This window comes from Ixodes scapularis, unplaced genomic scaffold (assembly GCF_016920785.2).
Source record: "Ixodes scapularis isolate PalLabHiFi unplaced genomic scaffold, ASM1692078v2 PGA_scaffold0__279_contigs__length_252992795, whole genome shotgun sequence".
Classification (NCBI taxonomy): domain Eukaryota; kingdom Metazoa; phylum Arthropoda; class Arachnida; order Ixodida; family Ixodidae; genus Ixodes; species Ixodes scapularis.
In genome coordinates, this window is record NW_024609835.1 from 38,103,339 (window position 1) to 38,116,359 (window position 13,021).

At 44.1% G+C, this 13,021-nt stretch overlaps 2 protein-coding genes across 7 annotated transcripts in view; both read right to left on the bottom strand.

Annotated features, from left to right (window-relative positions):
* LOC8052453 (cytochrome P450 3A11) overlaps positions 1-13,021 on the bottom strand; it is a 43,290-nt gene that overhangs the window by 16,337 nt on the left and 13,932 nt on the right. The window lies entirely within an intron of this gene.
* On the bottom strand, positions 426-11,936 carry LOC120838525. Of its 6 annotated transcripts, none has more exons than XM_042293461.1 (7): positions 11,747-11,936; positions 7,868-8,026; positions 7,608-7,723; positions 4,564-4,651; positions 1,684-1,773; positions 616-651; positions 503-521 (listed from the first exon to the last, which is right to left on the bottom strand). In XM_042293461.1, exons 1-7 carry the CDS (start codon positions 11,866-11,868, stop codon positions 518-520), a joined length of 615 nt encoding a protein of 204 aa, XP_042149395.1. In that variant the 5' UTR covers positions 11,869-11,936; the 3' UTR covers positions 503-517. The 6 variants fall into 6 exon arrangements, 5 of the variants coding, with proteins under 5 accessions (XP_040064425.1, XP_040064430.1, XP_042149395.1 ...); XR_005715129.3 differs by having other exon boundaries at positions 504-521; positions 616-840; XM_040208490.2 differs by lacking the exon at positions 503-521 and adding an exon at positions 772-840.

A 13,021-nucleotide genomic window follows, 5' to 3' on the forward strand; every position in this document is an offset into this window, starting at 1 on the left:
GCATGTAGATACACTGGCAATGCACCGACAATAACCAATAGAACGGCAAAAAGTTGACGGTGGCGAAATGGCTATCCGGGTCAACAAGATGACATCTCAATGACGATTAACATCTGTTGCCTGTTGATTGACTGCTCTTAAACACCTGTTGCCATTTGGCAATAATACAAAATGGCATCAACCATTTTTATAAGGGCATAATTATCACATAGATGTCATTTGATCGAATTTCGTGACCATTTCGCCATTGTCAACCCCTCGTAAACTCTAAGCTGGCCAGCCGAAAAACTGCAATAGTTTACATGGCCTACCATTGATTCCATGCCTGATACACATAGTGCCGGCTTGCAATATGGGAAGAAAACAAAGATTGAAGGACAATTTAAAGACCCAAAATTTATTTATCACAATGTCATAAAAATGACGTGTTTTTTTTTCAAGACTAAGTTAATCACCCAAATGTAAACGATGAGTGAAAAAATAACCTTTCTTTGCTTCCTGACATGTCTGTAAGGTGTCAGCTGAAAGAAGAAAAACATTATAAATTAAGTGGGCATATAACCAGAAATATTCTTGCAGCACATTCAAAAATATGCACAGAAGAACCTTGCTCACATGTTTTCTCGGCTGTTATGTTCACGGAAACCGGTCCTATCGAACGTCCAAAAGTATATATGTGTTAGAATTACAGGCTTCATGAATTTCCTTCTTGGTTCTTATGCCCAAACACTGCCACTCAAGGTGGCCGGCATGACTACTAGGAACACATACCCTGTTCCTTTTGCTTTACTCCCTTTATTTTACCTCCTTGCCTCTCTGCACTGTGTTTCTTGCTTGGTCCTGTATGACAATAAGAGATTCAGGCTCTCACGACCCTCCATTTTTCTTTACCACCTCCATGCCACCATGTCCAAGCAGTGCTGATTGCATCAAGCCCCACTGCTTTGATGTGGCATGCAGGGTGCAGTGATTTGTTTGAGGCAGCTGTGGTTTACCTCGATGGGCTCAGAATTTTTGCATCCTTATATTTCAATATTTTTTTAACTGCAACTATAGACAACGCATCACTGCGATGGCGCGGCTGTCGGCACAGCACATGTACACACATGTCTGCTCACACGAATCTAGTTCCTGCCTATGCAGTGCCCATAGCTGCTGTGGGCAAACACAAGCTTGTCTGTAAACAGTGTGTTACTTATAGTTCAACCACAATTTTAAAAAGTGTTGAAAAAATTGTCAACATATAAAATAAGGCAATCTTTTTTACAGCCATAAAAGCTAAGGTAAGATAAACAGAGAATACAGCTTCCTGAAACATCTATAGCTATCCCAAGGGCATTATCAGTTGTTACATCTTCGCTCATGTCATGATCCTTTATTGTGACTGCATAAAGATGCAGCAGCAGGGTTCTACTGTATTTCACACAATGTTTGAATGTGCAATAGCTTTAACTTCCACAACACATCAGCCAACCACAGGTTGTCAAAATGTCAACTCCACAATAATGTAGTAAGTATGAATACAATAATAATCCCTGGAAAAGGGGTACAAGGGGGAGAAAGGTCAAAGAGGAAACTCCTTTGTCCCCTTGTTCCCCATTTTATTTGATGTGATTATTATCGTCATTCTTGTCTCGAATGAAAGGGTCTACTCGTGTCTCTTAAGAGAGGGAAGCAGCTTACCTGGAAGAGCATAGCGCCCCCGGGACAGAAATCGAGAGAGGCTGTCCTCGACTTGCTTCCCCACATTGCTGTACTCCGTGAAGGTGCGAGCTGAAAGAGCAAATCAGAATTGCAATTTAAAATGATAATAGCCCCTAGAAAGCTACACTCAAGTATTGGTACCCTTTTCCTCATTGTCCAGTTCTGCCAAAACGGTCATTCATCCATTTGGATGGTGAAATTCGTTCATGCGCATGCAGCTTGGGGGCACTGCCATGTTGTTATTGCGTCATTACTTGAATTTAATGAAAATATTCACTTCACCTTAGACAAAGATTTATCTATTACTTTTGATAAGATCTTTGGATGCTTGGCAATTTTAACAGCAGCCTGGGGGGCGCACTCATAGATGCACCACTCTTCAATCAGTTTGGGGAGTGCGTCTTTAAACGCTCACTCTTTTTATCGTACGGGAGGAAGCACCATCTATCCCCTAACATCGGAAATAATTTTCCTTTAGAAATTAAAGCTATGATGGTAGCACAAGAAAAGTTTCGTACAAAAAGATATAGGCAAAATAGGGACAAAAAATTTTTTTTTTGGTCATGGGTCCCCAGTCAAGAGGTCAAGAAATAAATTAATCTTGTGTGTTAACATTTTTTCCAAAGCAAAAACATGACAGGACTATGTTATCAAGGGTATAGCTCTTTTTACTGTAGTCATAATGAGCTGGCATAGCCTTTGTCATTTGCCCAATAATGCTCAACAAACACAAAACTAAAACAAAAATTCTCGCAGACCAAGAGCCATTACTACATGCAGTGCAAGTTTTGAGGGTAAACATTTTGGCAGAGGCCTGCCTGGTCGGGAGAAAGCTTAAAAACTCAAAAACATCCGTCCCCACACCCGCATCTGTGTTCCCTACATAAAGGGGACTAGCGAAGCGCTGTCATGTATGCTGGTAAAAGAAAGTATTCAGGTGTCCCACAAACCGGTATCAACACTTTGACGTATGATGCTGCGAATTAAAGGTCATCCCTCTAAACAAAGAGCGCAGGGCATTGTATATTCAATTCCATGCCACCTACATTGGAAAAACAAAGAACTTCCCAGAAAGAATTCAACAACACAAAAACAACTGCAAATTCGACCACGAGCGCAGCGCTGTTGCAGAGCACTGTGAGGACAATGAATGTCGCATCAACTTTGCCAACACCCCCATAAATGTTGAGACAAACTTCTGCCAGCAGCTTTTTATAGTCATGGCATATCCAAACAACACCAGGAAACATCAATAGGTCCACTGGCACATTGCCATCATGCTACATGAACGGACTCAGCCACCTAACAAAGTGAAAAAAAAGAGACTATCGTAGAAGAAAACGAAGCTGTTGTCCCCTATTTGGAAGCAGTCACCCCTGAAGAAAAAAACAAGCTGTTTTTGAAACGTTGGGACCTTGTTGTAGGATGTGGTTGGTGATTTTTTTCAAATTCCAATGTATGAGTTTTGCATTTGTTTGAGTCATCATTCACTTTTTTACCATATTTACCCGCATAATGAACACACCTCTTTATTCTGAAATTGACATATATTTCGGGGGTGCGTTCATTATGCAGGGTAAATTTCTGCATTTACACACTTTGTGAAAATGTAATTTTAGGTGGCAGTATGACACGGCAAAGTACTGTGGCATGTCTCCACTGACGGAGGCGCATTGACGGCTGGTCGTGGGCGCGCTACAGTAACCATGTTCTACAATTTGAAAACCTTTTTTTAGGGTGCTTTCGGTGTGCCTTCTGTCAAAGGAAAAGCGCCCTCCTAGTGAATAGTAAAAAAATCTTGCATGTAAGAAATTTAGGTGTCCAATAAAAGCATATGACCACATAAGATCATATAAAAACCTTATAAAAACGTTTAAGAACAATATAGGAAATATATAAGATTATATAAGAAGTTTTAAGAAACTGAAAAGAAGTTTCTTATAACTTCAAATATAATTTTATATTGTTCTTATATGTTTTTATAAGGTTCTTGTATTTTCTTATATGATCTTATTGGATCATACGCGTTTGTTGGACATAAAATTTTTTTATACATTTAAGATTTTTTTATTAGGGAAGCTCACTCAGCATGGTGAGTGACGCGACCGTCCTTAGGCCTAACCACTTTCACGATTTCACTGTCCGAAAGCACACTACAGATGACCGCGTGATTCACTATGCGACTCATCGTTGACATCGATGCATTCGGTGGGCGAAACATGTCCAAAGCTGGGCAATTCCTCGACCCCAGCTTTGTTACGTGTATGCGCCGCTCGGTTTCACTCTTGATCACATCCGCAACTACACACTTGCAGCCATGAAAGCATGTACCGCTATGCTTTGCCTGGTTTGAAGTGGCCTGGCCGCTTGGCGGCGAAAGAAAATTGGCTTGATGGCTAGCCGAGTTGGACGTAGTTTGAGACTCATGGAGCGAGTAGACACGGTAAATAAAAACATACTAAAAACTTCTCAGGTGTTCCTCAAGCTTTGAGTACTGTGACCTATTTAAAGCTTGAGTAATTAACATTCACCTCTAAGCTGACTGTGGTGGTAACTACGCACCCACCGAATCAATCAACCACCTTCTTCTCGTTCCTGACCCCGCCTTCTGCACATGGTTATGGGCGGGAGTGTAACACATGGCGAAAGGTAGACATATGACTGGTCCAACGAGCATGTAGCTTCTACTACGATTTCAGCTGGTCATTCAACAGAGTATAGTGATGCAGCACAAAAACATTTGTGCCATTTCAGAATGTCTGAAGGAGAACACACCCTCAAACATCCTGAAACTGTAGAGAGTTTCGTGCAAAGCCACTCGATTTGATTGGCCAAGCAGTAAATAAAAGGTACATTCACCAAAGCACTGTGTCGCCCATGATAAGCCTGCAACTCCCTTCAATAATTGGGAAACAACCAAAAAGCCACAGGAATGTAACACTGGATCCTGAAACAGAAAAAAAACAGCAGAATGCAGGAATTAACGCAATATACAAACAGCTTCGGCGAGTGACACTTAAAACTAGCTACAGTTCTTTGGGCACAGTCTTTTTATTACAGATAATTGTGAGTCCATTATTTTTCTAGCCCCGTAAACCTTTCCCATTCGAAGGTCTCCGACGTCGGTTTCGCAAACTTCATAAAATCTGCCATTGCTCCATTATCAAGTTCTAGAGCAAGTGCCAAGTTAAAATTTCAATGGTGGAGGCTCACAGACATTAAGCACCTGCTTCAAGCCCCTCGGCTGTCGAGAAAACACTATGTCAACCGCTCCGAAACATAGGTTTTGTGCAGAAGAGAGATTGAAGTATGCTACTGATTCAGTAGAACTACATCATATTCATCAACCATTGTTAGCCGATTCACTATGCGACTCATCGTGAAAACGAGACTTGGACTTGGCCAGGGCAATATGTTTTACAGAGAAATGTTTACCGATTTGACGGACGCTGTCATTTTATTAAGCAGCCTTATATATTTGCTCTTTATGGAGCAGATGAAGAGGAGCAAAACACAAATAGTGCTATGGACAACGGCAAGTTGAAGAAGTGATAGGACAAGCGCTACTTGTGGTTCTTCAACTTGTCCTCGTACTGCCATTTGTGTATCACTATTGTTTGAGCAACTTGTCAAGCGGTTCAATTTAGTACCCGTGAAGCGGCTTGTCAGTGGCCTTGTCACTAAAGCAGGGAACATGCAGCCAACAAATCACTTTGATGGTGATGACCACAACATTTTCATGTCATCTCAGAAAAATCGCCCCCCCACCCCCCCCCCCCCAAAAAAAAAAGCTGATCCTGCACTTATGTTGCAGAATGTGTGCATCGTCTGACGGCAGAGACTGGAGGGTCACACTGCAGTTCTCTTCGTGCGTTACACTCCCAGTTTCAATGCGGTGACCAATAAATGTTTCGGTGATGCAAAAAAATAGAAAGAAAAAAAAAGACATTGCTCTGAATATTTTGTTGTTCCCCTTATTTAACTTATCAAAACAAATTTCCCGTTAATTGGACCTCAAGATAAACGTGACACGCCGACCTATTAAGGATAACAGCAGTCCAGTCCTCGTCAAATTAACTGAGGGCAATAAAAAAAGAAACGAGGAGGTCATGCAATAATTTTATAGGGGAGTGGCAACGGTCCCAGGAAGATATGCTTCAGTTTGTGCAGTATCATTGATTTCCTCATTAGACAAGTGTCATCAGCTTTGGCCACTGCTCATGCATTACATTTTAGAGTGAAGCACACTGTACAATGGCATGTTTACTCCATGACACGCCAACCTTTTGCTGGGTTCCCAATTATCCTGAATAACACAAAAATTTGCAAACAAAAGAAGCAGTTAGATCAATAGGTCACAAAAGTCTATGTGAAACGAGCAGTCTAGATCAGTGCATGCAGGGTGACTCCATGTGGGGCTGTATAGGAGCTTTACAACCACCCCAATAGCTTGTTAAATGAAACCCAATTATCCTCTGCTAAATGTGTGAGCTACATGGTCTTGGTAGGCAGTTCAAATTCCTCACTTACCCCGCATATAAGTCCTAGAGTTGTATTCACACTGCTTGCATTTGCTTTGGCCTCCACCCCCCCACCCATTTTCTCCCACACTAGGTGGCAGAAACATTGTTCTTATTCTGCATGTGGCTGATTATTAAAAGCCTTTTGGCTTTTTAATTTAAGTAAATGCACATATTGAAAAGGAGCTTATTGCCTAGTAATCAGGTCTACGAGAAAATTTTGAAGTGTAGAATCTATGAAGTTTGCTAGACCTATGGCGGACAATATTTACCCTCCAAATCAAAGCAGCACCAAATGTGTCAGCCATGTGCCCATGACAACTTCAGATGAGACTAATGACAAATGCATAAAGCATATGATAATTACAGAACGACCCGATACTATGACCCAGAAAGTTGAACAAGCTTACGTGAACATGCTTACAAAAAGATATCTAGAATGCCAAAGAATCAATGGAAATAAAAATAGGAAGACTTGACTGATCCTCTATGAAGTCCCGATCTTGGTATCAATAGCATGCATCGATGCTTACAATCATGCTCTACGGTGTGGCCAGAAAACACACCTGAGTGAAGCTCCCAATCATTATGCTCTTAGGTGGACAAAAGGCTCACTTCAAACAGCTTTCAGCAATAAAAAAAAAGCATGCCAGATACTAACATAACATGGTTTCCCCAAAAATAAAACATATAAATCTCCAACATCTTTAGGGGCTAAGGAAACAACCAAGGACGCACAAAAATGAAGCACCTCATCCCAAAGTGAATGGAACGCCAAGGTGCAACACATCACTCTCCTAAGCAACTAACACTACTTACAATTTTTGAACACCTTCCTGGTAAACTAAGAGCGGGAATATTAATTATAATTACATGTGGTGCATCGCCTTCAGGATTGCTGGATGATATGAAACTCTGGAAGATCTTCAAGATTAAAGTGAGCAGAAATTTTTTACTTGGCCTGAAAATGTCTCATACTTCGTATCTTGTTCAGAGTTAAGCAATAACACCATAGCTATCTACTAACACATTACGCCTAGAAAGTATCACCTACGTAAGACAAGAATGATTCAGACACTACCTATTGTTAGCGCCATTTTGTAAAAGAGACTTGCACAGTCTGCTCACTTTCCATGTGGCACACCCATGAGTTCTTTCGCCGGGCAGATGTGCCAGACGCATATTAAGTCTCTCACACCGGCCTCCATGTCCACAACAAGGCTCTAACATTTCAGAAGTGTGGTCACGTGGCCATGCCCCTCTGCAGATTGACTGCTGCGGTGACATGTAGCTCAACAGCGGTGGACTTCTCCTACTAGAACCTCAACATGGAAGGAACGAATTCCCAAGGGCTACGGCAGAATGTGCGGAACTTGAACTGACCGGCTGTGGCAGCGAACCCTCTCCAAGTCCCAGCCACCATTTCAACAGGGACGACGGGGAGCACAGGCTTTGTCAGTAGCGACGGCACCCCCACGAGCCAAAGTCCGTGGCAGCACCTGCGACAAAGAGCCCTTGCATAATCCCTGTCACCACTCCGGCTGGGATCACAGGGAGCACAAATGATGGCGGTGGAACCACCACGAGCCAGAGCTACATGGCAGCACCTGCAGCAGCGAGGCCCCCACGAGTATACCACTCACCATCTTGAATGGGAACTCGGGGAGCGCAAGCGTTGGGAGGTGACGACAGCGCCACCACCAAAAATGATGTGGCAGCACAAGAACCAGGTTCTGATGACAACAGGCGCTGACATCCAAGTCAACTTGGTGGCTGTCCAACCAAACAGACGTGACGCGTACCTGAGAAGGCAAATAATGTTTTGTAGTGATCAAAGTGGCCAAAAAGTTGCCAAGCGAAACTCAGCATTCAACTCTAATGATGAGCCACGCTGTTTCGACTATGATCGACATATGTCCGCGAATCGCTCTAAACCGTAGAACTGTGAAGGCTGCATCAATTTTAATGGACATGGACAATTAATGGACCATTTTTGTGTGCAGGGAACAAACTGCCAGCGAAAACAGTGATGAAAACTCAAGTGAGTTACTCCGACACTGCTAAATAAATAGGACAGCTTACCATCATCTCCTATCGATATCTGCCATTAAGCCTGTACCTCGGCACTCTAGGTGATGTCAGTGGTGTCCGTTCAGGGAACTCAAACTAGTAGTTCACTGAGCAACTCCTCCTTGACCAGGCCTGCAGCGATTATGAAAATGAAGAACAGATATATTACATTACATAAATGACACAAGATAGAAAAGGCACAGACAGTACCATACCTTCCAAGTTTGGGGACACCAAATTTGGGATAATTTCTAAGCAGGGGAGGGGGGGGGGGGGTGTTTTAAAAAGAAATATTGAGAACAAATTTGCATGAAGACAACTTCATTATATTTATATATTGCACTGCCTATGCTCATGGGATTGCAGCCGTCCACAGTGATGGCAAAAACTCTTCTGTAGTACAAAAGAGAGGGGGAGGGTAATTTCTCTTTTCGGGAGGTTTTTCTGTCAATCATACAAACTGATCAAAATTTAAGAGACTTCTGGGTAATACGGGGAAGTTGGCAGGTGTGCAATACTATACAGACACAATTTGCTACCGGCAATGGCAAAAGAGAATGCAGGTTGGATCAGCTATGAATAAAGGTACAGCTGCAACGGAAAAAGAGTAGCACAAGTGACCGACGACCGGAGCGGCAAAATCGCGACACGCGGCGCTATTGTTCCCGATCGCGCCGATAGCGAGAGTGCCAGTCACGTTCCACGTCTCATTGCGGGGAGTGGCCGGCAAAAAACAGCCCATCCTAAAGCCCTAATTTTAACAGCTATCTTATCTCTCAATTTTCTGCCGGCCACCCCCGCGTTGAGACATGGAACGTGACGGTTCCCGGACATTTCATCGAACGCCGTTTCATCGAACGCCGTTTCATCGAAAAAATGGACGTTTCATCGAACGCCGTTTCAGCGAATCAATGACGGCCGTTTCATTGAATGTCTTTTAAATAAAAAGTTTGAAAGATGTTTTTGTATGCGCGGATCGAGGGCATTTTCGTGTCACTCACCCATTTCATCGTCAGGTTTTTTAATGTCCAAACTTGTAGCTGTTATAATTTATTTTGATGCAAGTAACCCATGAGGATATTTGTACCGACCTTTATGTTTGTTTCGCACATTGTGCTTATATGTTCACCCCCTCTGTATTACCCGATGGGCCTTGAGGGTATTGTAACAAATAAATAAAAAGTCGCACTCCCAGTAAGAGCGCACTCCAACTCATGGAGGCCAGAAGGCGTCTTAGGTTTTGCGCAGGTGCAACAACTTTAGCCATGCGAGCCTCCTAGCCTCTCATGTCTTTCTATTGATGCTTTTTTACTGCCCGAAGCTTGCGGGCTAGGTGCTATTTATGAAACTACAATAAAACATTGTTTTTTGTTTGTTTTTTTCGTTTTACGACTCAATGAAGTCAAAAGTAAGTACGTCACTTCAAATTTTATTTGAAAACTTTCGGGGGCTCATGTGTTCGTGCGACAGCCATTCACCGTTTCAAATGATGAGCAATTGCTCTCAAAAAGTTCCCCACAGCCATGGTCCGCGTCGGTTCTCATAAAAAAGGCGGACCTTCTCATTCCTTGCCGCTATGGCCATCTTCTGGCGAGGAGGCTCTTGGGAACTCAGCATCGCCTCCAGCTTGTCTTCCGTCAGTTGATGTTCTGTGGCGACGCAAGTCAAAAACTTCCAGAACCTGGGATGGGCACCTCCGACCAGCTTCAGGAAGCGGGAATGCCACCCTGGCGTTCGATAAAACGGCGTTCGATGAAACGGCTTCGATGAAACGGCGTTCGACGGAACGGCGTTCGATGAAATGTCCGGTCCCAGAACGTGACTGGCACTCTCGCTATCGGCGCGCTCGGGAACAATAGCGCCGCGTGTCGCGATTTTGCCGCTCCGGTCGTCGGTCACTTGTGCTACTCTTTTTCCGAAGCAGCTGTACTTTGAACAACATATACAATATAGGGTGTACTCACGCAAGGCTAGCGAGCGGTGCACTCTGGGTACATCGCCGTATTTGTGTTCGTGAAAGCAGACAGCGGAAAGCGCACAGCCTGACGGGCCACACTATGAAGCGAGCATTCTACGGTTCAGGTGACACCACGCATGAAAAAGATGTCGCTCTTGTGCGACAGTCTGCTGTTGCACAAGGAAAAAAGATGAACTGGAGAAAAAAAGACAAGGACAGCAGGCGTTGCAGACTCCCAGTTTCTGCAAATCCCGAGAGTCCGAACATGCGTGCAAAATGGTTTGGACACTCCACTTGAAACGAGAATGACTCACTAGCATCATCGGGCAAAGCCCACACAAAAATCATGACAAGTGGAGAGTATGTGAGCATGTTAGTGAAGTTAATTAGTGCCCGTCTATTTTGTGTGTCCAAATAAATAAATAAATAAATAAATAAATATATATATATATATGAGTAAAGCTATACGCACTCCGGAATGCACTTCGGACGGAAATCGCTATACGCACTCCGCTTTTCTCGCATAAAACGAGTGGTCACAACGAATTTTCTAAGCGGAGGCATGGCATAGGGGTCAAGGTGTCCGCTTCAAACGCAAGTGGACGCGGGTTCCATCCGCAGTGGGCCTGCTTCTTCTTTTTTTTTTTTTTTTTTTTTTTTTTTTTTCTCTCAAACATTTTGTTTTGTCGAGGCATTTGGCGATATTTAGGACATTTCTTTTTTTTTTTTTTGCGATAAACAGTAAAAAAAAAAAAAAAAAAATCGAATGTTGTTGAGAAACTTCGCAAAACTAAATGGTATGGGACTCCCTTTCGAGGTGCGATCGGGGACAGCGGGGCTTGGATTGCCGGCTGGACGCCGCGAAGCGGCGTGTACTGGTTACGATTTGTAATTAGCAGCCGATACTGTCGCCGCGAAGCGGCGTGAACGCAGGCGGGGGGCTGTGTTAACGAGCTCCCCAGTGATACACGCGCCGTTCTAAAAGGGTGGCCCGAGCGGCATGATCTCTCGGAGGAGCGCGTATAGCCATTTCCGTCCGAAGTGCACTCCGGAGTGCGTATAGCTTTACTCTCTCTCTATATATATAGTATAGCGCAGTAGATCAAAAGGCTCCAACCACAATGTTTTCTTTTTTTACGCGTTTCGCTCGCGTCGCTTGAGATCACCCACAGCGATAAGACGCGCGGGCCGACAAAGAAACCTGGCCAGTACAGATATGGGTAGGCAGCGATGCGTGCCGACGCGAAGTGACGACCCACGTGCGATAAAACGTTTGACAGGTCGACCGACGTGTTGGGTGACCGAATCATGGCTTCGCGATTAGAACTCGCAACCCGTCGGACGGTTTGACGAAAAGCGCGAGGAGAGATGCTCGCCTAAGGAAAATACCTGTCAGAATACACTTCTCGGGCGCGATTAGGCAAAGGCAGGGCAAGGAAACAAACCAAGGAGATGCTTGAACGGAAGCTTAGGAGGACAGAGAAAAAAGGCTTACCTTCGAGAAGCACCGAGGAATGAGCCAATTGAGCAGTGCCCATAACCTCCAGGGCTGTTCATTCTTGCTCGCGTGGTGCCTCGCCACTTATTAGTCGCAAAATCCATTCTCGGACGCGGCATATCGGATCGATATGAGTTCTACGTAAAAATAAAAGACACACCAAACCGCAACAAAGCTTCGGAAGCTTCGACGCACATGAAGTTCAGGGTGGATTGGATTGGCTTGTAAAAGACTTTGTTTCAAGGTGCATAATAAATGCGAAAATAAAAAAAGTTAACGTAACATTATTCGTAAAACAGTGGCGAACCGAAACAATAAAACGTTTTATCAAACTTAAAAAACTAAAACAAATGTATTAAAATAAAAGTTTTATACGCGATACGAAACTTCGCTTAGCAACACAACTACGACGGGATTTTAGTTTCGGTTTGGAATCGGAGGCTGCGTATTTTCGACACCGATTGGATATCCAGGGGGCATGGACAATGGCGTCACGGACGTAAAAATAGCAGCTTTTATTTTGACATCTTAGTTATTTTTACGTCAACAACACGTTTGCTTTGGATGCCGCTGACTGCATTGTGAAATGTCGGTCGCTCGGCGTGTGTGTGGCCGGGTGCTCGGCTTGGCGGCTCGGCGGTGTCCGCGCTGGTGCGTGTTGTCAACATTGCCGCCTGTACTCGTCGCGTTCTTAGGAACATCAAAATAAGCGTTCTCCATTTTCAAACTTCGCCCGGTGCCGTCCGTCACTCCTGTTGCAAATGAAGATTACGTGTACCGGAGGCGACAGAGCCCAGCCGCAGTAATTTCGTACGCAGTTTTCTGGAGCTGTACTTGTGTGCAGTACGACGGATTATCACCCTTGCATAGAATAGCTGCGAAGGCCGTGCAAGCAGCGAGCGAGTAGCCTTGACTGGCATGGCTGCACCTAGTGCCACTAAATAAGCTACGCTTCAGAGTAACGGCACTTGGCCATATTGTGTCTTAAAATCATGGTTGCCAGTTATCTGAAGCTTTATCTGAAATCACAGGAAATGCTTTTCCGCCCTCCACAAGTGTTTAAACCGTTCGCGACAGAGCAAAGCAATATTACATGACCTTCCTAACACCGAATCTAGTGCTGAGGAAGTCGCACTTTTGAATCATGACGATCGGCCGTTGCGTCTGTTCTGCATACGAGCCAAAATGGCGGCGTCCACAACAATGTCGGGGAACGGAGTGCCGATACTCTAAGCGCAGCTTATTTAGTGGCTCTAGCTGCGCCCGATGCTG